At 33.5% G+C, this 22,833-nt stretch overlaps 1 protein-coding gene across 2 annotated transcripts in view; it reads right to left on the bottom strand.

Annotated features, from left to right (window-relative positions):
- LOC145291439 (uncharacterized) overlaps positions 1-22,833 on the bottom strand; it is a 180,876-nt gene that overhangs the window by 17,552 nt on the left and 140,491 nt on the right. For both annotated transcript variants that reach the window (XM_080137284.1, XM_080137282.1), the window contains 2 exons: positions 14,317-14,419; positions 5,053-7,773 (listed from right to left, as the gene is read on the bottom strand). In XM_080137284.1, coding sequence (XP_079993410.1) covers positions 5,053-7,773; positions 14,317-14,419 — 2,824 coding nt within the window. The remainder of the gene's footprint in view (positions 1-5,052; positions 7,774-14,316; positions 14,420-22,833) is intronic.

The following is a 22,833-nucleotide window of genomic DNA, read 5'->3' as shown; positions in this document are numbered from 1 at the left end:
TCGTTTGAAATCTTTTCATATTAAACTCCTTGAGAAATTTGGCAAGTGGGTGTGAAAAAGTATTGTTGTGAAACCAATGGCATCGAAGGTGTTAATTACCCCATAATACTTTCAACTCAACTTTTGAGTGAGATTGGCGGGCTTCAGCCCGTGATATATATATATATATATATATATATTGTCCATTTTTACAAGTAATCAGCTCCCCCATGGGGGCAAAAGAGGTAAAAAAAAATACCTCAAAATGACTCTAAATAGACAAAATTAACATATTTTTCAGAATAACTTTTCATCCATTCATTAGATTTTTCTGAAACTTGGCAAAACCATGGGCATACCTGATATACACCTGATGGAAGTATCACTGACCCTGGGAAAAATCAGAGTCACAAGCCCTGGAGGTTTTAGGGCTAATATTGGGTGTGGAGCAAAAGTTGAACTTAGTCATTTTTCTGAAAACTTTTGAAAATTTTTTTTTCACTCAAAATTGTTTTTTTATCAGTTATGTATCACTTTTTTTATCACTTTATTCGATCCCCCCTCCTCACATAGAGGGGGACCATGCATGCACGGCTTGTTATATTTGTCAATACCGATTGCCGAGTGAGGGAGCAGCAAACATACCGACAAAACCCAACACTTTTATATTCTACTTTTCATTTAATTAGCAATAATGTTTGATATTATTTTTCTGGGCAAAATATTTCTTTAATTTTAGACAATTCTTTCGCTACTTTGAAAATAAACTGCATTCTTCTAAAGGTTACCTAGCGAATTTTCGCAAAGTTTCAATTTTTGTTTTGTTTATTTTACGCATATAAAATAAGTTTAGATCTTCTTTAGTTTTACTAATAGTTTAAAAGAAAGAAATATTTATAATCGGTACAAACAATTGAAAATGAACTTTTTAAAAATATTAAAAGAATCGATTTGGGAATCGGAAATTAGGCACAAATTTTTCCGATTCCAATACCGATTCCGATACCCCCAAAATTACCGATTTATCCGATTCCCGATTCCGATTAATCGACACAACACTAATATAAAACGATTAGGAATTTAAAATAGACGGTCAGTTTCACAAATAAATATAACGTAACATGAGCTGTAGTGTGTTACCAATTTTAAATTATGTGCGCTTATTGGGGATAGGGTGTCTACTTTTTAAGCGATTACACATGGTTTTACAACGTTGCAAACCGAACTTAATTTAGTGGGAAACACTTTAGTTAATATCCATAAAGAATTAGGATGGCCAGAAATGATGATCATTTTACGTTAAATTTATATTCGAAACTGATCTTACACTCTAAATTCTAAATGATCGCTTTTCTTTCCGCCAATTAAAAAAATGTTCTAACACGTAATCTATAAAAGTAATATTTCATTTTGGAATAGGGATTTAGCTGCGAGAGAAAGCACAGAAAGCTCACGCAATCTCACGTTAAAAATGGTTTTCATAATAGTAATATTATTATTTAGAAATTCGTTCGTAACAATGAGATGTGGCTTTGCTAAGTGGCGTTGTTAAATATATTGTTCTTACATCGTTTTCTTATTTTGCCTACCAATCTTCGAATATTTTCCACTATTCATGTAAGTAGCATGTTATACAGTAAATACGAACTGGTACAATATAGCTTTGTTTTAAAATCAAAATAAATGTTTTGTTGTGTTACAATTTTTAATCAATTACAAGGCAAACATTTGAGATAAAATATACGCGGACATTAACCAGGGGTTTATGTAATAATTTGAAAATTTATGAAAAAACAAACAAAAAAAATCTCTAATTAAATATGTATAAATTTTACAAGAATCGGAATCGGGAATCGGATCGGAATCGGAAATTTTGAACGGAATCGGAATCGGAATCAGGAAAAATTTTGCCATCGTCCCATCACTACTATATAAACATATGCATTTATATAAATATATGATAGCTTCCTTCAGTCTAGACAGACTATGGATACCAACTGCATGGATTCTTTGTGACAAGAGTTGTGTAATATTTAACAAAACCTCTTCTGAGTCGGCATTGTTAAATACTAGGTACAGGCAAAAATAGATGAATAAAGATAGGGGGACATAGTTTTGAAAGCCGATTTATCATAATTTTTTTGTAGGTTTCCGACTATTTTTTCATTGTATTTGAAAGATTAGAGATTAAAGTTAATTTCTAAAAGGAAAAAAAAAATATTTGTACAGGTGAAAAAAAAAAGTTATGAAAAAAAAAAAAAAAATAGTGAGCTAATCAATTCAGCTAAATTTTGAAGTTAAATAAATTAATTGTAAAAATCCTTTAAAAGATGTATATTAGTTTTCTGGGTATATTTCAAAGATAATTAGTGAAGTAAAGTCTTAAGATATTGAATTAAATTTTAAAAAAACCACCTTATTTGTACAAAAAATATCTTAATTAGCCCCCAAAAAGCGAGTTTGCAAAATCGCAACTAGTAAAGTTTTGTAAAGACGATTATACAGAAGCCCAAAATTACAGCCAATCAAAACGCTGTTTCAAAAAGACACCATGTAATTAAAAGGAGGTAGAGGGTGCCAGTTTTCTTAATTTTTCCCCAGACGTGCATCCGTACATTCCTATCCTGAACGTTTGTATCATTTGTATACTTTTTTAATTATTTTTTTATGTTCCTGTTTTTAAATTAAATGTTTTTTTAAATTATTGTTAAAGATTATATAAAAATTATGTTACGCCCAAAGTTTCTCATTCATATAAAAATCATGCGAAATCTGTAATTTTAAAAAAAAAAGTAGAAATATCTTTACTATTATAATTTTTTGGTGTGAAAATATTAAATAAACAATGCTTAATTCAGTGGCAATATCGGTATTAGTTTTTCTTCGAGTTATATCGAATTCATTACTACGGACTTTAGGGGCTTTTTTTCGTAATGTTCCTGTAAAAATTAAATTTTTATAGACAAATGCCTGAGGGAGTATCTATAAAAAGATGATGTTACAGAGTCTTAGCTTTGTACGACAGCTAAGTCTTTCTCTCAGTTTAAAATGTTGAGATCCAGCAACAAGCAAGAGCAAAATAGCCAGCAACAAGTTAAACTGCAGACCAGCTTAATGTGGGTACTGATCTCCCGCTTTATAGTTTTTTTTAAATCAGAGATTTGCTTCTCCTAAAAAAGTTGCCTTCACCACAGCTTACGGGAGCCCTCTCCGCCCGAACACACACATACATACACACAAACACACACAGTGCTAGTTGGCCGTTGACCCTGAAAAAGGGTTCATTCAGTTATATACGTATACACATATACACACACATTTATATACATATACACATATATACACACAGTTATGTACATATACACAGTTATTAGTAGGCAAATTTGGGTATATTTTATTGGTTTGAAAATATAGGTTCTTTTTTACCAATTGTCATAAAATTGTTTGTTTTTTGTTGAGAAAGTTTTTTTGTTTTTTTTTAATAAATATAAGAAACTTATAATAACAGAAAATGGAGTTGTTTTTTTTAAAAAACAAAACATGTCAAGGATGACATATAGAAACATTTTAATTTGAATAAGATAAAATAAGCATCAAGTGCGCTTGAAAGCTAAATCACAATGTAATATTAAGAAAATAAACAAATATTTTACTTGTTTGAAATTTATCACAAATATACCTCTGAAATATATTTGCAATAAATTTCAAACAAGTAAAATATTTGTTTATTTTCCTAATATTATGTTGTGATTTGGCTTTCAAGCGCACTTGATGCGTATTTTATTTTATTTAGAATAGACATTTTTTTTCATTTTTAATAAAACATGAACATTACTGAATTTTGTGTTATTATAAATATCTTATATTTATTTGTATTCCAGAAATGTGTTAAAAAAAACTCTATGTTTATGTATTATCAAAAATTTAAAAAAATGTCTATTTTGTTTAAAATAAAACTATTTTGTTTTATGTTTCTTAAATTTATTTAAAAAAAAAAAAAAAAAAACTTTCGCAACCAAAAAATACATGTATCCAAAAATTTTAAGAATTTTGGTTTCGTTATGAAAAAAAAAAAAAAAAAAAATGTTTTCAATTTTCAATTCGGTCCTAAAATTACATTTGTCTGCCCCTGCTATAGATTCTCCAGATGTCCCAACTGAAAACCAAAAAAGTTATACAGACGCACAAGTGCGCAAGAGCCAATTAAAATAAAAAGTGTGTTTTTTGGATCATTTAGATTTCTATTATTCTTATCTCAAATGTTTTTATAGTAACATTTCGGCTGATGTAAACTCTGGCCTTCTCCAGATGCATTTTATCACACTAGTGAATTTTTATTGTAACCCTCATTCCCAAAAATACTGCCACTTAAAACTAATTATAAATTAGCACTATTATTATTATTATGGGTCCATGTGCAATAATATTAGGCATGGATCCATAGCACAACGGATAAGAGTGCTAATTTATAATTTATTTTAACTGATAATCTTTTTGGGTATGAAGGTTTAATCTTCAGTACAGGTGATATAAACTACACAATTATGAATTACTTAAGACTTCTAACTGATCCTCGATCATGGCTGACAGAATGAGAACAATCCATCTCCAAAGATTGAATAAAAGATTTCATTCAGAATTCCGTGCAGACAAGATGCACCTTGGACATTTTGAAGTGAAGTGAGAAAAGCGGCAAAAACAAAATACGCAACAAATAATTGTTACCAAAGGCACGAAAGTTACCCTTCTACCTAACTGGATATTTTTTTTGTTTTTTAACTTATTTAAAAGCGTTTCTTACTGAACTTAAAAAAAAAAAATGGCATCCAGAACACCACATTGGTATGACTAAAAAAACAACAAAAAAAACAAGATGGTAACAGCTGATTACCTGAGGCCTCAACAATTGCTCGAAAATCGAAAATTAAACAGAAATACCGTTATTACCTGAAGAAGGTCAGAAATTATATCAGCTGAAACGATGTGAGAATATCATTGTAGGATGAGGACAGTCGTCCAAATAATGCAAGTTATCAATCACGATCTCGAAAATTCCGAAACATGAAATCTTACCTTTTTGATAATATTTAGAATTGTGTGTCCATCGAAATCCTGTACAGAGGCCAAAGTCTGTCAGTCTTATGTGTCCCTCCCTGTCTATCAAAATATTGTCAGGTTTGATATCCCGATGTATGAAACCCATTTTATGCACACTTTCAATGGCCAACACAAGTTCCGCAATGTAGAATCTAGCCAACGGTTCTTCAAAGATCTCATACTTGATGAGCAATCCCATAAGATCTCCCCCGGGGACATAATCCATTACAAAATACAGATTGTCTTTGTCCTGAAAGGAATAATACAGCTTGACAACCCACTCATTATCAGCCTCAGCTAAAATATCCCTCTCGGCTTTAACATGAGCCACTTGGTTACGCTGTAAAACGTCCGATTTACGCAATGTTTTCATAGCGTACAACTGCCCGACATCCTTCTTACGGACGAGAGCCACCTCACCAAAAGCGCCCACTCCTAGAGTGGTCACTTTCTCGAACATGTGCTTCGCAAGCTTGGCTCTTCTTAGGCGGATGTAGTTGGACTCCTTCTGATGCAGGATCTTACGCATTTGATGCTGGGCATCTGTCGAGAGACCAACTTTGTGCATCTCCGTCTCGAGCAAGACACGCCTCCGCAGACGTTGTGCCGTTGACTTCATTACATTCTCCACATGCTGTTCCATGAAAAACTTGTACGCCTGAGGCGAATAATTCCGAACGCGTTCCTGATCGGGTGATCTGTTTTCGTATTTCCATTCGGGAATCGGTGATGTGCATCTGTGCGTCTCTTCTTGCGTATCATTCGGCGCAGAATCTGTCTCCGACATCTGCTCGGGCCAATCATCCTTCTCTTCGCTTTCCAGATTTCTGTGGGCACCACCATTCCCTGCTGGATCCAGCGGAGGGGTGACGCTTTGCGTATGGGAGGAAGAGGATGATGAGAAAGTGTTCTGCATTGTCAGCGGCATATGCTTTTGAGGTATTGGTTTGACGGAGCATTGCGCAAGAGGTGGGTTTTGCTGGACAGGCACTTGCGATAGCATGGGCGGCGAAGATGACTGGGTTATGTTTAAAATTCGACCGGGGTATGGCGGAGGCGGCTTTGAGGGAATATCAGAGCCACTTGATGGGGTGGAGTTGGTGGACTGTACAGATGTGTTCGATTGCATCGACATGGGTGACTGATTGTTTACTCGAGAGATAGGCGAGTCTGACCTCGGGGTAGATGAGGTCGTGTCTGATGGGGGTGGTTTCTGAAAAAGGTCAAAGTGCAAACTGGGCACTTGGGTCTGTGTATATGTAGGATTGCCTTGATTCTTAATGTCAATTTGTAACGAGTTCGGCACCAGGATTTTGATACGTACATCACGTTTCGCGGGGGACGTATTTTTCGGTGGCTGCGGAGAGTTTATTGTTGTTTGTACAGATGAAATGTAACTTGGCGAAGAATGTGAGATGGGTGTTGAGAGTGCGGTAGAAAGAGGGGCTGATAATGGGGCTGTGGCTGTTTGTAGCTTGGGTTTTTGAACTTCGCGGCTCTTTACGGACTTCATAATGATAGGAGGTTGCTTGGCTCCCCAAGCCTGTACAGGAACGGGTGGAGACGGAGCTTTACCCTTGGGCAAGTTAATCTGTATACTATCACTACTTGCTGGGCTGCAGTTGGAACTCAAAGAGATTTGCGTTTCATACGGCGAAGTCCTTTGTACCTTCGATGAAATCATGTGTGACCGTTCATTGCCATGTTGAAAATAAAGTGTGTGGGCTTGCTTCGGGATTTGGATAGTAACTTTTGGAAAACGCTGCTCGTTGGATGGAGCCGTCGAGACATGGACATTGTTTGGAGAAATATTTAACCCTTGGAACTGCGGTGACAGTCCAGGGATGTTGAGAGGCTCATTTTGTACATGGTAGGGCGAGTATGTGTTTGAATTTGATGCCCTCTGTTGGATCGGGTTGACGCTTGCCGTCGGAGGCAGGTGCCTCTGTGAAGGCGGCGGTGGCTGAGGTGATTCCCAGTGCTTCCACGGGTGCACCAGTTGCTGTGGGATTGAATGCTGTGGAAGTTGCATGGGGTCTCCGGGTTTCGTTTTATGTTGGTGAAGCCCCGAATGAACGAATGCTTCATTGTACACTTTTGCTTGTTGTTGTTGCTGCTGCTGGTGATGCTGCTGCTGGTGATGCTGCTGCTGCTGCTGCTGTTGCTGGCTACAGGAAGCACTTTCTTGTTGGCCCGGTGACATTCGTTTTATCATTTCCTGGACGTGGCCAGGGGTCACATACTGATGAGGTGCTTGTTGCTGCTGCTGTTGTTGCTGCTGCAGAGGTGGCGACGGTGCTGCTTGCGTCTTCGGTACATCAGCAGTATTTTGGGGTGACTGATGCCACTTTGGATGCGACTGAAGGTACGAGTTGATTTTTGCATCTGACGACGTATACGAGGGTGGAGGTGGAGTTTGTCCCCTCGGAGGATTTGGTGACACAACAGCTGTTGGGATGCTCGTGTTACCCCGAGGAGGCAAAGGTGGCGGCGTCTGCTGGCCATTAGGCAATTGTCTTGTGCTCGTTTGACCAATGGCAGCACGAATCACGTTTGGGTAGCGCGAATGCCTTGCTTGCATAGGGCTGATACCAGGACTGTCCGACCGGACACTGCTGTTTTCAGACCCGGTGCTACTCGGCACATATTTGTCTTCAAAGCTGGATTTTTGGTGAGACTTTGGGTAGCCTGGAAAACCTGAAAATAGAAAAGAAATTCTCAACTTTATTCTTCATTAAATTGTGGAAAATGCAGTAAAAAAATACATTGACAGGATAGCCTGAGGATATGAAGAAAATACTCTGATTCCAAATAATAAACTTGAATGAGAACATAAGCTGTGTTAGTTTAGAACAACAAGCAAGGGAGATCACTCTAAAAACTTATCAACAAAGCAACAGAACTTATTTTTTTTTTTTTTTTCTTCCTTTGAAGATTGTAATGCTAGGTATGGGGCAGCCAAACCAGCTGCCAACATTGTCTTGCTTTTTTATTGAAACCAACCGAGAGCTCTTTTTCGTATCCTCGCTGTTCCCTTAAGTGCAATTGTCTGAATCTCTTTTGTACTTGGTTCTCCAGGAATATTAGTTAGGTAGGACTTCAGATTCTTCTTCATAAGTCCTGTGGCACCTATGATAACTGGTATGATTTATATCCCCTATATCTTAATACAAAGGAAGGTGACTCAACAAGCTATTCTGAATATTATTCTATGAGAACTATAATTGTAGACACGTACATTTGTCCAAATCGCCGTCTGTTTTCCCAGCAACAACAACAAGCAAGGAAGATCAATCTAAGAACGTATCACAAAGCAAGAGAACTGTAATATCTTAATACAAAGGGAGATAACCCAATTTCTTTGCTCACTCCAACAAACTATTCAGTAGAAGAAAGCGAGTATCAACGTAACGTCTCTGGAAATAAAACATTGTTTCTTACTTAATACTTAAACTGATTTATATACAGCATAATCGTGTTGACCTACTGGTTCTCATTAGATCACTAAAACTAAGCAATGTTGAGCCTGATCAGCACTAAAATGGGTAACCATTTCAGAATACCAGGTGCTGTATGTGCTCTCTGCTAATCGCTTATAACAGCATTGTTTCCAATCATCCTGGACCTCTCCTTGTTACAGAACTTAAGCAGTATCAATTCAGGAGAGGTGGGTTTGGGGATTGTGTAGACGTTGCCTCACAATTACACATGCAACTACCCATTACAGGGAGTATCCATTGTTTCTTGAACAAAGGTGTTTACTAAAACTGGTTTTGCTTGAAAGGAGAATCTTTCTGTTGCTGCATTTACCGAAACCACATGGCTGATGCTAAAATAACTGTCAAATTAGGTTTCGAATTGAGACAAAAAGAATCTTATCACTATACCAAAATCGCAGGTTAGAAATTTTAGGAACGTTGAGATTATTACAAACAAAATATGTCAAAATTCAACAAAAAAATCTAACCTGATTTGTTAAATTTTTTTTTTAGAAATGCATACTGTACATTTTGTACACACATATTGTTTATTTTTTACACACATATTGTATATTTTGTACACACATATTGTATATTTTGTACATATTGTATATTTTGTACACACATATTGTATATTTTGTACACACATATTGTATATTTTGTACATATTGTATATTTTGTACACACATATTGTATATTTTGTACACACATATTGTATATTTTGTACATATTGTATATTTTGTACACACATATTGTATATTTTGTACACACATGGTTTATTTTGTACACACATATTGTTTATTTTGTACCCATATTGTATACTTTGTACACATATTGTATATTTTTTACACACATTGTATATTTTGTACACACATTGTACATTTTGTACACACATTGTGTAATTTATACACACATTGTACATTTTGTACACATATTGTATATTTTTTTTACACACATATTGCATATTTTGTACACATATTGTACAATATCTACAGATGAACATGATAAAAAACATTGACAGGGTAAATATACTTGGATGATACAATGTACACAATTAGAACTGTATGCCTGTGAAACTCTTTTCCATTTTCCTGTTTTCCCACTGACTACAATTTGGTTGTCTTCAAGTCCAATGTAAACAAATTCTTGATGAACTGTCCCCTTAAGTAATCCAATTTATCAAATTTCCACTTTCAATGATTACTACGATATTATCTCATTGACTACTGTACTCTCAATAACCCTTATCCTCAAGTGGCCTCCGGGCCTTGATAAGTGGTGACACCTATGTAAAAAAAATTTCTTTAAAAAAAAGTTCATAGTACTACAGACATTTAGGAGTTTCCCTAGATGATCTGTTTTATCTGTAACTGCTGCAACTGTTGAAATAAGCATGTATATACTTTGTATATACTAAAACGAAACGATTTAGAAGACAGAAAGTAAGGTGATAGAGCAAACTGTTTATAAATTTGAGTTCAGCCCATTCAAATTAGTAAAAAAAAAAAAATCACTTATATTCTTGCCTGAGACAAAAAATATTTTTTTCTTAACCAGTGAAATAATAGTTTCTAATTCTATGGAAAAGTCATTTGCAAAGGTTGTTGAAAGAAGTGGAGAGTACTAGGAATCTGAGGAGACTTGTTGTCATCCAGACTCCTGGGAACACCAATTATTATCAGTGAGTAATCTCTGATGATGACTTGGTGGGAAAACTCACAGTGAGTAGTAGTAGTAGTATAACAACAACAACAACAATAATAATATAATAATAAAATAATAATAATAACAACAATAATAATAATATAATAATAATATAATAATATAATAATAATAATAACAATAATAATAATAAAATAATAATAATCTAATAATAATAACAATAATAATAATAATAATAACAATAATCTAATAATAATAAAATAATAATAATAATAATAATAATAATAATCTAATAATAATAATAAATAATAATAACAATAATAATATAATAATAATAATAACAACAATAATAATATAATAATAATAATAATAACAATAATATAATAATAATAATAAAATAATAACAACAATAATAATAATAATATAATAATATAATAATAATAATAATATAATAATAATAACAACAACAATAATAATAATATAATAATAATAATCTAATACGGCTATATGTCTGTCGGTCTGTCTGTCTCTATATTTTCAAACTCTATCTCCTCCAAAAATAAAAGATGTAGAGCGGTGCTAGGGGCCTCAAATGATTGGATTTTTTAAGGGGCCGTTCTTTTATGGGTCTTTAACCCGTTCAAATTGTTTTTATGGGCTCAAAAATGATCAAAATTGAAAAAAAATCATTATACATTTTTTTTCATTCATTTTAGTTTACTTTTCATTTTTAATCAGTTCATATGCATGTCATGTTGGTACAGTGGTAACGTCACCAGCTTTGAATGCTACAGTTTTGGTTTCGATTCTAGCTGAAGGCACCTAAATACTTTTCTTTTTGACTTTTGAAATCACAACTCTATAATAATATATACGAAATCTGAGCAAATTAAAATATGATATTTAAGTGTATTTAACCCCCCCCAATAATAGTAATAATAATAACTAGCAGAACCCATGGAAATTCCACGAAATTAGAAATATATTTTTTTAATAGCACAGAAAGTTAGTTTTTTGGAAAGAAAAATCAATAACATGCCTATGAAAATGTTTATTAACATGTCTATGAAAATAGTGTCCATTATATTTTAAAAATAGTACTGACCTAATTGAGATGAATTAATAAGTACTACTAAATACTTAATGTAATATTGTGCTACATAGTTCAAGACAAATAATAAAATCACATTGTAAGAAACAATCTTTAATTTACTCCTTCAGGCCCGGCCCTGTCGGTGGGGCATTAGAATACACCGACTGCACCCCCTGCAGAGGGTAAAAGTCCCTCAATGGGGGTCCTGGATATGACCTTAAACTATATCCAGTGGTGAGGCCCCAACTTGTGGGCTTTGGGGAGTGTGGAGCCACCCTTTAATTACCATTGCTCCCAGGTCCACTCTGACCCGGAGTGGTAGCACCTGTTAGGGTCCCAACTATGGGTTAAATAGAAAATGACTTGAAAACAACAAATATATTCTATTAAAAATTCTTTCTTCAAAATCTTTGGATTCGGCATTAAATAACCCGAAAAGGGTTGATATGCCGTAAAACAAAACCAACCAACCAACCAACCTTCAGGCCAGCACCAACTGGCAGACAATCTTTTTTTCTCCTGTTTGCTTTGAATGTTTCTTCTTTTTTTTTTACATAACGTTTCACTGACTTCTTTTTTCTGTGAAGTACAGCTGCACGTCGAATGTATTACAAACTCCTTTCTCACACCATTACAACAAGATATTGAAAAGGAGGCTAGATCAAAGGGAGGTCACTCTCATAATTTTGTCTAGGGTTGTTAGATTGGCATTTTTAAAGCCAAATTTTACGAATTTGGCCTTTTTTCAAACAGTTTGGCCTTCAAAAATGGTATTTGGCCTTTTCCAAAGTCTAACGTACAGCCTGAGAATAGAAGCAGAATATTACATAGAGAGCAACTAAGATATCCACAAACGCTCACTTGTGTTGGAGGAAGTGTTGCTGCCAACATTGCAAACTCTTTCACTATCTCAGGGTATTACTTTATAGCTTCATGGACATTTAATTTTGGCTTTCTATCTATGTGTTCTACTTGCTGTAATGCAGCATGAAAGTCTAGCTTGAAACTTGCTAAGGCTTTATTCGCTGAAGGTGGAGTTTTAGCTGCGTTGAACTTGCTTTATGATCTTGTTGATCCAAAAGCTTTTCAAAATCCTCTTCATTTCAGGTTCCCTTTGAGTCTGTGGTTGAAATAGTGTCTGGATGTAAATGCTTTTACATTTAAGCCCCAAATCCTCACGGCAAGATCACAAAGTGCCGATTTTGCTCCATCTTTCTGAGTTTCATATAACAACACTCTATTCATTGGGTCTACATATGCTCCAACCAGTGGAATTCTATTATTAAGCAGTTGTACTTGTCTTTGATGCATTGACTCGCACATTGTTCTTGCAAGCAAACCAAAAGCCTGGATAAGGAATGTTCTAACATTTTCCACTCTTTTAAGAACATTCCAGGAATGAGATCCTCTTCTGGAAGACGTTTGTCACTTGAAAAGGAAGCTTAAGAAGGTCTTCCAGTTTTTCAAGTTGCATCCATTGCGTTTCTGAAAGACTGACATTTGGGCTTGCCATATTGATAAGAACAAGCCGTCTTACCATATTGTAAGTGATACTCCAGTGAGTAACCGGATCTATTAAAGCTCCTTTCCCAGCTCTTCTTCTAAGAATGTAGTGGACTATGTGACATTTGCCCTAAGGTCGCATATTAAGGGGATCATTCATCATCCAGAGCCTATTTTTGGCACTTTTTTACAGCCATAAAACGTTTTAATCATAGTCATTTGTTTTCCTAGTTTTGCATATGAATTACAAAATATCTGATATTTCTCCCAAACCTCTGGCCTTGATGGAGGAGAGACTAAAACTTGCTATGGCTTCAGATGATCTGAAATAACAGCAAGGGGAGACTTGATTCCAAATATTTTTCATATGTCACATCTCCCCTGTTTGGTTTTCATACATAAAGTAAATTTCACAGTGTATAAGGATTATTTGATACTAGAGATATTCATAATCGAACCCTACTTACAAAAAGAGAGGAGATATAACATATGCGAAATATTTGGAATCAAGTCTCCCCTTGCTGTTATTTCAGATCATTTGAAACCAGCAAGTTTTAGTCTCCCCTCCATCAAGGCCAGAGGTTTGGGGGAAATTATATATATATATATATATATATATATATATATATTAGTTTCACTCTCCTACAGGAAACAACTACATAACCACAAACACTTTATACACCACAGACTGATAAAGATAGCTTGTCAGTTTTGTGTATGTATATATATATATTTTTTATTATTCTATCTGAAGAAACCACTTAGTATACACATACACTGCACACACTCACTATTATCTCCAAAAATAAAAGTACAACCATCTAAAAATTGTACAACTGGTAAAACCAAACAGGAAAACCATGTAAAAAATAATTTTATTGGACTTAAGGAATCAGAGTTGGATAAAAAATCCCAACTCCAGCTAAAACATCCGACTCTGCAACCCTGATTATTACATATTTATCGTATTGTGTTGAAATTAGTATAAATTCCAAAAATTACGAAAAATGATATAGGATAAAAATAACTTCAAGTAAAAATAGAATTTATGAAATTATCGAGTTTTATTGTATGTTTTAATGTGAAACCAATTCAGTATGACAAACTGACTTATCTCCCTTGACTTAACTTAAATTAAGGATCTGCCATTCTTAAACAAAAAATCTCAGAACATAATTGTGGATGTTTTTTCTTTTTTTTTTTTTTTTAAATACATTTAGCACATCTTCTACTAGATCATTTTTTGTAATTTTTGGAATTTATGCTAATTTTAACATGACATAATGCTTTCACTTAAAATGTGTCGGTTTAAAAAAAATCACCAATCTTTGCAATACCATATTTTCTAAACTAGATGTCAACACAAAAGGATTTTTAAGAATCATATTGTTTAATATATGTGCCACTCATCAGTTTTTGATATGCAAAAATACCCAAGCAATCCTGCATAAACTCGACTTAAAAGCATTGTTTAAATTAAAAATTGAGAAGTGTTATACTGACCAACAGGTTTACTGGCCATAGTTTGCGTCTCTGGCGGAACCCACTTGTTGTTATCAACATTTTTGCTGTTATTCACGCCTATAACTCGGGGTGAGCCTTGTTCCTGGAATGGAGAAAAGGAGAAAAAGAATTAAACATAAAGGCAATATTAGCGCATATGTTTCAAAACGATTTTATATTTTGCAGTGTGAACAATTTTCAATGTTCATTTTCAACGTTTTTCAAACACTTTCAAGAACAATGTTCATTTTCAAAGTTTTTCAAACACTTTCAAACACAATGTTCATTTTTAAGGTTTTTCAAACACTTTCAAGAACAATGTTCATTTTTAAGGTTTTTCAAACACTTTCAAGAACAATGTTCATTTTTAAGGTTTTTCAAACACTTTCAAGAACAATGTTCATTTTCAAGGTTTTTCAAACACTTTCAAACACAATGTTCATTTTTAAGGTTTTTCAAACACTTTCAAGAACAATGTTCATTTTCAAGGTTTTTCAAACACTTTCAAACACAATGTTCATTTTTAAGGTTTTTCAAACACTTTCAAGAACAATGTTCATTTTCAAAGTTTTTCAAACACTTTCAAACACAATGTTCATTTTTAAGGTTTTTCAAACACTTTCAAGAACAATGTTCATTTTTAAGGTTTTTCAAACACTTTCAAGAACAATGTTCATTTTTAAGGTTTTTCAAACACTTTCAAGAACAATGTTCATTTTCAAGGTTTTTCAAACACTTTCAAGCACAATGTTCATTTTTAAGGTTTTTCAAACACTTTCAAGAACAATGTTCATTTTCAAGGTTTTTCAAACACTTTCAAACACAATGTTCATTTTCAAGGTTTTTCAAACACTTTCAAGAACAATGTTCATTTTCAAAGTTTTTCAAACACTTTCAAACACAATGTTCATTTTCAAGGTTTTTCAAACACTTTCAAGCACAATGTTCATTTTCAAGGTTTTTCAAACACTTTCAAGAACAATGTTCATTTTTAAGGTTTTTCAAACACTTTCAAGAACAATGTTCATTTTTAAGGTTTTTCAAACACTTTCAAGAACAATGTTCATTTTCAAGGTTTTTCAAACACTTTCAAGCACAATGTTCATTTTTAAGGTTTTTCAAACACTTTCAAGAACAATGTTCATTTTCAAGGTTTTTCAAACACTTTCAAACACAATGTTCATTTTTAAGGTTTTTCAAACACTTTCAAGAACAATGTTCATTTTCAAAGTTTTTCAAACACTTTCAAACACAATGTTCATTTTCAAGGTTTTTCAAACACTTTCAAGCACAATGTTCATTTTCAAGGTTTTTCAAACACTTTCAAGAACAATGTTCATTTTTAAGGTTTTTCAAACACTTTCAAGAACAATGTTCATTTTTAAGGTTTTTCAAACACTTTCAAGAACAATGTTCATTTTTAAGGTTTTTCAAACACTTTCAAGAACAATGTTCATTTTCAAGGTTTTTCAAACACTTTCAAGCCTTTTTTGGAAAAAATTTAAGTTTTAAAAACAAAATGATAATATATTAATTAATATTTAAAAAATATTTTAATAGTATTTATTTCGATTTTGAATTTCAATTCGGCTACATCCATAAAGTATATGGATAACATAAGATCACATTGTAGTATCTGTTCTGATGCTACACTTTGTCTTTCTGTCCTCAGTTAGTGGAGGAAAGGTCCTTGCATGACTGAGACTATTTTTATTTTTGTTCCCATCCAGAGTGCCCCATTTTAGGGAGCTGGATTTTCCCCATATTAAAAAACGACTTCGTGTTTAACTCTGCCCTAGTGGGGAGGCAAGTAAATAGGAACATTAGATAGTTTCGTGATAAAGGGGCATAACTCTTGTAACGACAATACCAGAAACAATATGAAATTTCAGAAGAATGCATTTATTTCGATTTTATTTTTAATATTTCAAAAATATTTTAATAGTATTTTTATTAATACTGGCAGATGGCGCTCAACCTTGCTTGGTTATAAAATATGCTTAAATAAATTTTAATTCATGCCAATTTCGTACTTATTATTACAGAGGCGATTCTCTATTGAATATTATATTGTACCTAATATATATAGTACTGATTTTAAAAGTATAAAACAATGACTTGGATAACATCAGGTAGAATCAAAACAAAAACATTTAGTGTTCTAGCTGCGTTCCGTACCATATCGCAGAATAGATAAGAAAGATTTTAAATGAAACCATTCCAAGCTACGAATAAATTCATGCATGCCCAAAAATAATAGAAATATGTCGACAAATTGAAATGAACATTTTGCATTTCAACTTGCCGACATATTTCTGTATGCATTATACATCCATCCATACAAAGACTTTACCGATTATAAACCGTCCTTGGTGTATAATTACTATTTTCCGCTAATTTTAGTGTTATGTGACCAGTAGTTTAAGAGTCTTAAGTTAAATATTTTCCCACAGACACGCATCTACTGCTTTATTTATATAATTTTTTAAATAGTAATAGTATCTTTTTATTTTATTTTTAATATTCCTGCACAATTTTTTTATTAAAAACAAAAAATAAGATTTTCAAGCCATTTTCAATATATTTCCCATGTTTCTAAGACCTTTTTAACGCAATAATAGAAATGAGGCCTTTTCAAGACAAAGCTTAAAAAAGACTTTCTAAGTCTGTGTGAACTCTGTTTTAAACACTGCTATGGCACCGGAGCGAAAATATATAAAGAGAAAGGGAAGGGGTCATAAGTTGCGCTTACCCCCTCTCCCTCTCACCTGTGGACATGTTTAAATATTTTTTTTAGAATAGAAAACTTTATTATTTTTCTGAACTTTGTAGATGAGGATTGATTATTCAAAACACAATTGTGAATTACTTAGGCCTTCCATCCAGTCATGCTTGACAGAACATGACCATGCTACCTATGCTAATTAAATAAAGAGTTCCATTCGAAATTTCATGCAGATTCCTTAGTTTCACCCTGTAATAACATTGATGCTAGTGTTTGACAAGATGCACCTGAAGAAGATCGGAGGTCACATCAACCAAAATGTTGTGAAAATAACAATCCAACTGAGACCAGTAGCCTGAAGAATACAAATAATACAAACAAAACTTAATTCTTAAATCGCACTTCTTTAAAATTTACCAGAAAATCATACTCGATTTTTCCACCAGTCTTTAGGCCAAAAAATAAAATGTCCCTCTTTAAAAAAACTGAACAGTAAAACTTCATGTATTGTAGAAACATTGATGCACTAACGCCGTAAAAACAATTTAATTAAAGCTTGTAAAATGTCATTAAAACAACATTTTTGTGGGGTCCATCTGAAAAACACTCATAAAATCGCTATAAAGCCATAAAATCCTGCCAAATAATACATAAACCAAAAAAGAAATATTGATTCACCTATAAAATTAGCAATGTTATTTACAGAGTGGAATGATAAAAATCATCGTCCTATAAAGGACAACATGATTCCATTTCTGTTTAATGAAAACCAATTTCTTTTTTCGTTGCAGGCCATCTACTAGTCGGCCAGTTGTGTGCAAATTCCAAGACTGATAGGAGCTTTCTAGCATGTCTGAAAGTGACACGATGTTCAACAAGCAAGATCAGAGATGTGCCACTGTACAACTAATGCTCTCTGCCGATCCAAGTTATGACAAAAGAACCATTGTCAGCACCCTCAAAATGCAAATCCGGATGGTTTAATGCTTGAGGGTACACCTCCATGAAGTTTCCGGCCACAGTCATGGACTTTTGTGTGGTTTCAAGTGAAGGCCACATCATGCCACCTCACATCTTCGACCTCAGCTTAAAATTCAACACCAAAGTGTACCTGGATGTGCTGAAAAGTGTGGTGATCCCCTAGTGCAATCAGGAGGTCACTGGCAGACCTGGGTGTGGCAGCAGGACTTGGCACCGTCCACAAACCCTTGTTTTACTGGCACTCCTTCTCCCCTGATCTGAAACCGTTGGACTACTTAGTTTGATCATAGGTCAAGAACATCACCAACATGACTTCCCACAACACCAAAGCTAGCCTGATCAATGTGTATTCACCGAGCTCCTGCTGGCGCTTGTGGAAAAGGCATGCTCCTAGTTCCGGGCCTGTATTGAGGAGGTGATTGAGGCTGAAGATGGCTACATTGAATAAATCTCAGCTCTACTACATAATCAAGTTACCTGAATGGAGTTTTTCAATAAAAGTTTTATCGTTCCACTCTGTATATGTATATTTGGTTTTTACTTATGTATACATTATTTGTGTATACATTGTTATTTGTGTTGCTATGCTGTTATTTGTGTATATGTTGTTATTTGTCGATACATTGTTATTTGTCTATACATTGTTATTTGTGTATATGTTGTTATTTGTCTATACATTGTTATTTGTGTCATTATGTTGTTATTTGTGTATACGTTGTTATTTGTCTATACATTGTTATTTGTGTATATGTTGTTATTTGTGTATATGTTGTTATTTGTGTATACATTGTTATTTGTGTATATGTTGTTATTTGTGTATATGTTGTTATTTGTGTATATGTTGTTATTTGTGTATATGTTGTTATTTGTGTATATGTTGTTATTTGTGTATACATTGTTATTTGTGTATACATTGTTATTTGTGTATACATTGTTATTTGTCTATACATTGTTATTTGTCTATACATTGTTATTTGTCTATACATTGTTATTTGTCTATACATTGTTATTTGTCTATACATTTGTTATTTGTGTCATTATGTTGTTATTTGTCTATATGTTGTTATTTGTGTATATGTTGTTATTTGTGTATATGTTGTTATTTGTGTATATGTTGTTATTTGTCTATACATTGTTATTTGTGTATATATTGTTATTTGTCTATACATTTGTTATTTGTGTATATGTTGTTATTTGTGTATATGTTGTTATTTGTGTATATGTTGTTATTTGTGTCGTTATGTTGTTATTTGTGTCGTTATAAGCTATATGTTATTTATATGTGTATTTTGATTCTATAACTTTTCATTGTTCAGATACAAAAAATGCTGAGCATCGTTAAAGTACTTTTTTGTTTTTAATTATTGGTTGAGCACATAACAGAGTAGTTGCATATTTTACAAAGGACGTTCCAAAAGTAATAAACCTATTTTTCATTCTATCCGAATGGATCAGAGGGGATTGTAAATAGAATTGTTATGATGACTGAACTTATGCATTCATAACCTGAAAGTTTCATCACTCTGTTGCAGATATTAATGATATGAGACTCTAAGAAAGCAATCCTTTCATGAATATACATCAGAAGCAAAGATGTGTCATTGAATTCCTCCATGTAGTAAAAACAAATTGAGCTGATTAACATTCTCTGGCAGCTGTTTAACATTTACAAAGCTAATACAGTTGATGTCAGCACAATTAGGAAATGGGTCCGTCGAGTTCAGAGTGATGACAGATATGTGAGTGACAAAGTGCACTCCAGACGTCCATGCACATCCACCACCTCATTGCTGGCAAAAAGTACATTAAGAACGGTGATAAATTCTGGAACACAAAAGGTGGCTCATTTTAATGGTACCACTCCCGTCTTTGTAGCTCTTCAACTTTTTTAAAAAATTTTTACTTAAAATATAGGATGCATTACTTTTGGAATAGCCTTCGTACTTGATTTCAAAGCAACTAGTTGTAGAAATTTGGCTTTAAAAAGAAGCATTTTTTTTCTCACGATTCAAGTAGCTTCAAATAATTAAATCTACTTTCATCTTATAACCTTAAGTCCAAGTGGCAATCATCCAAACAAAAAATATCTTCATATCATGCATTTTTGTCTACCCCACCCTCCAAAAAAAAACGTGTGTGGATGACAACTAATGATTGATAAACACTTCATTTCAAAAGATTAGGTGATATCGATTGCAAATTAAACAAATTTAATTACAAGATCAATTAAAACTTATATGAGGTGCTCAAATACTGAACTGTGTTCTTTGTAATGGTTTCATGGCATTCTGAGGCAATTTTTCGTGTACATGCTAATTTAATTTAAAAATTACAATCTTTGATCAATTTAAACATCCTAGGTTTGATAGCAAAATCTAAAATTCATTTTCTTTTGTTTTTTGTGAGAATTGTTGTTTTTAATTGCACAATTGGATTTAATCTTAATAGGTTTTGTTTGATAAGGCTTCTCGATTTTTTCATCTGTCCAGGGTGATGAAAACAAAGTATCCGGCCATGGTTATGATCTTTGGTGTGGTTTCAAGTGAGGGCCACATCATGCCACCTCACATCTTTGATATCGGCTTAAAAGTCAACACCAAAGTTTACCTGGATATGCTAAAAAGTATGGTTATCCCCTGGTGCAATCAAATGGCCGCTAGAGGGCCTTGGGTGCAGCAGTAGGTCTTGGCGCCAGCCCACAAGTCCAAAGAAACCCAGGCTTGGCTTCAGGAGCGCTACGATTTTGTATCCTTCTCTCAGTAGCCCCCCCCCCTCATTTCCCGACCTGAACTCACTGGACTACTTTGTTTGGTCATACATCGAGAACATCACCAACATGACCTCTCACAATACCAAAACCAGCCTGATTGCTGCCATCTGCCGAGTATTCTTGCCGGTGCTTGTGGAAAAGGCATACTCCCAATTCCGGACCCATATAGAGGCGGTGATTGAGGCTGAAGGCGGCTACATAGAATAAATGTCAGCTATACTACATAATCAAGTTACCTGAATTATTTTTTTCAACAAAAGTTTTAAAATAAAGCTGTAGTGTGGTTTTCTTTAGCGCAACACTTTTATCGTTCCACCCTGTATAAAGTTATCTTGTCGGATTTTCAAGGTCAGATCCAAATATAAAGTGTCGCACATATCCCTCTCCCAACCTCATCAAGAACTGTACTACGATACAAGGGACAATTCAAAAATAAATGCCTCCTATTTTTTTTTTATTCTGCTCAAATAGGTTAGAGGCGATTGCATTGTTGTGATGACTGAACTTATGCATTTATAACCTGAAAGTTTCATCTGTGTGAGACTCTAAGAAAGCAACCCCTATATCTTTAACATGCGTCAGAAGTACAGATGTGCAATCGAATTTATCCATGCAGAAAAAAACTGAACCGATCAACATCGATCTACACCTGTTGAACGTTTACAAAGCCAATGCAGTTGATATCAGCACAGTTAGAAAATGGGTTCGTCGATTGGGGGGGGTGCAGTTTTCGGTAGACTGTAACATGGTCATCCTCAAATCCAATTACATTGAAACGACCCTTGTATGAAGTCAAAAATAGGGAATAGAAATGTCATTACAAAAGTATTTGTTTACAATAAATATTTTTTATAAACAGCCCTTATAAATAATCAAATTTTCGGTGCTGGTATCGATTGGTCATCTTTTAAACTGACGCGTTTCAGATGAAAACATTACATACTTATGTGTCATGTCGAAATTGGTATAAATCCCAACAATTACGCAAAACGATCCAGTAAAAGATGTGTTACTGTTAGATGTATTGTTAACAAAAAATCAGCCAAAATTACGTTCTTTTAAAATGTGTTTAAAAATGGCGGCACTTAATTTAAGTCGATCTAAGTCAAGGCTTATCTCCCTTGTTTGTCATAGTGAAGAAACATTTTTACGAATTAAAATATAAAACTCAGTAATTCAATAAATTTTTATTTATAATTATTTTTCGACTGGAATATTTTTTGTAATTTTTGTAATTAATGCTAATTTTGACATGACATGTAAGTAAGTAATAATGTTTTCACCTAAAATGCGTTGGTTTAAAAGATCACTAATCTACACAAGCGCTAAATTTTATTAATTCCATTCATCATTTTGAATCCTCTCATAATATTCTTCATAATCCCACTGTTACTCTGTCTATGACATTAACTTATGCTTGGATGGTTTTTAGTCTTGATAATTGGTGAATCATTAGTTTGTTTTTTTTTTTTGTTTTTTTTTAAGTAGAAAAAAATGTAAAAAAAAAATTAAAGCCGAAGAACACCGATTTTTTTTTCTTTTTTTTTTTACACTAAACAAAGGAGTTTTATTATTCAATAAAAATTGTCCAACCTACTTAATTCTTCGACTGATGCATCCCCCCCCTCCCAACTGAACAATGAAATTTATTTGTAGCGTGAAAATTGTTTCATTATTTTGCTTTAATAGCAGTCTATTGTTTAATGCAACAATTCAAAACGTTTCTTCATTTTTATTGTTACTCGATCGGTGGAAGTACAGAATAGTTAACATTCAAGAACTTGCAAAAACGAAAACACACAATTTATATAAAATGTATTAGAATTAAATTCTCTACCGAATCAACAGTTTTAACGTGTGTAAACAATTTGTAAGAGTTTTTTTTAAATGTTAAAAGTACAGAATAGTTAACACTAAAAAAACTCGTAAGCAAATAAATGGAGGAACTGTAGGAATGTCCAAATTCTTGTGCGAAGTCGCTAACGTTTTCCACACTATCAGTCACGTCATCATTTTGTATCTACCTTAGAATTGTGCATAT

This window comes from Euprymna scolopes, chromosome 12 (assembly GCF_053919585.1).
Source record: "Euprymna scolopes isolate OS-2025 chromosome 12, ASM5391958v1, whole genome shotgun sequence".
In the NCBI taxonomy this organism is placed as follows: domain Eukaryota; kingdom Metazoa; phylum Mollusca; class Cephalopoda; order Sepiida; family Sepiolidae; genus Euprymna; species Euprymna scolopes.
This window is presented reverse-complemented; position numbering and strand designations above follow the sequence as displayed.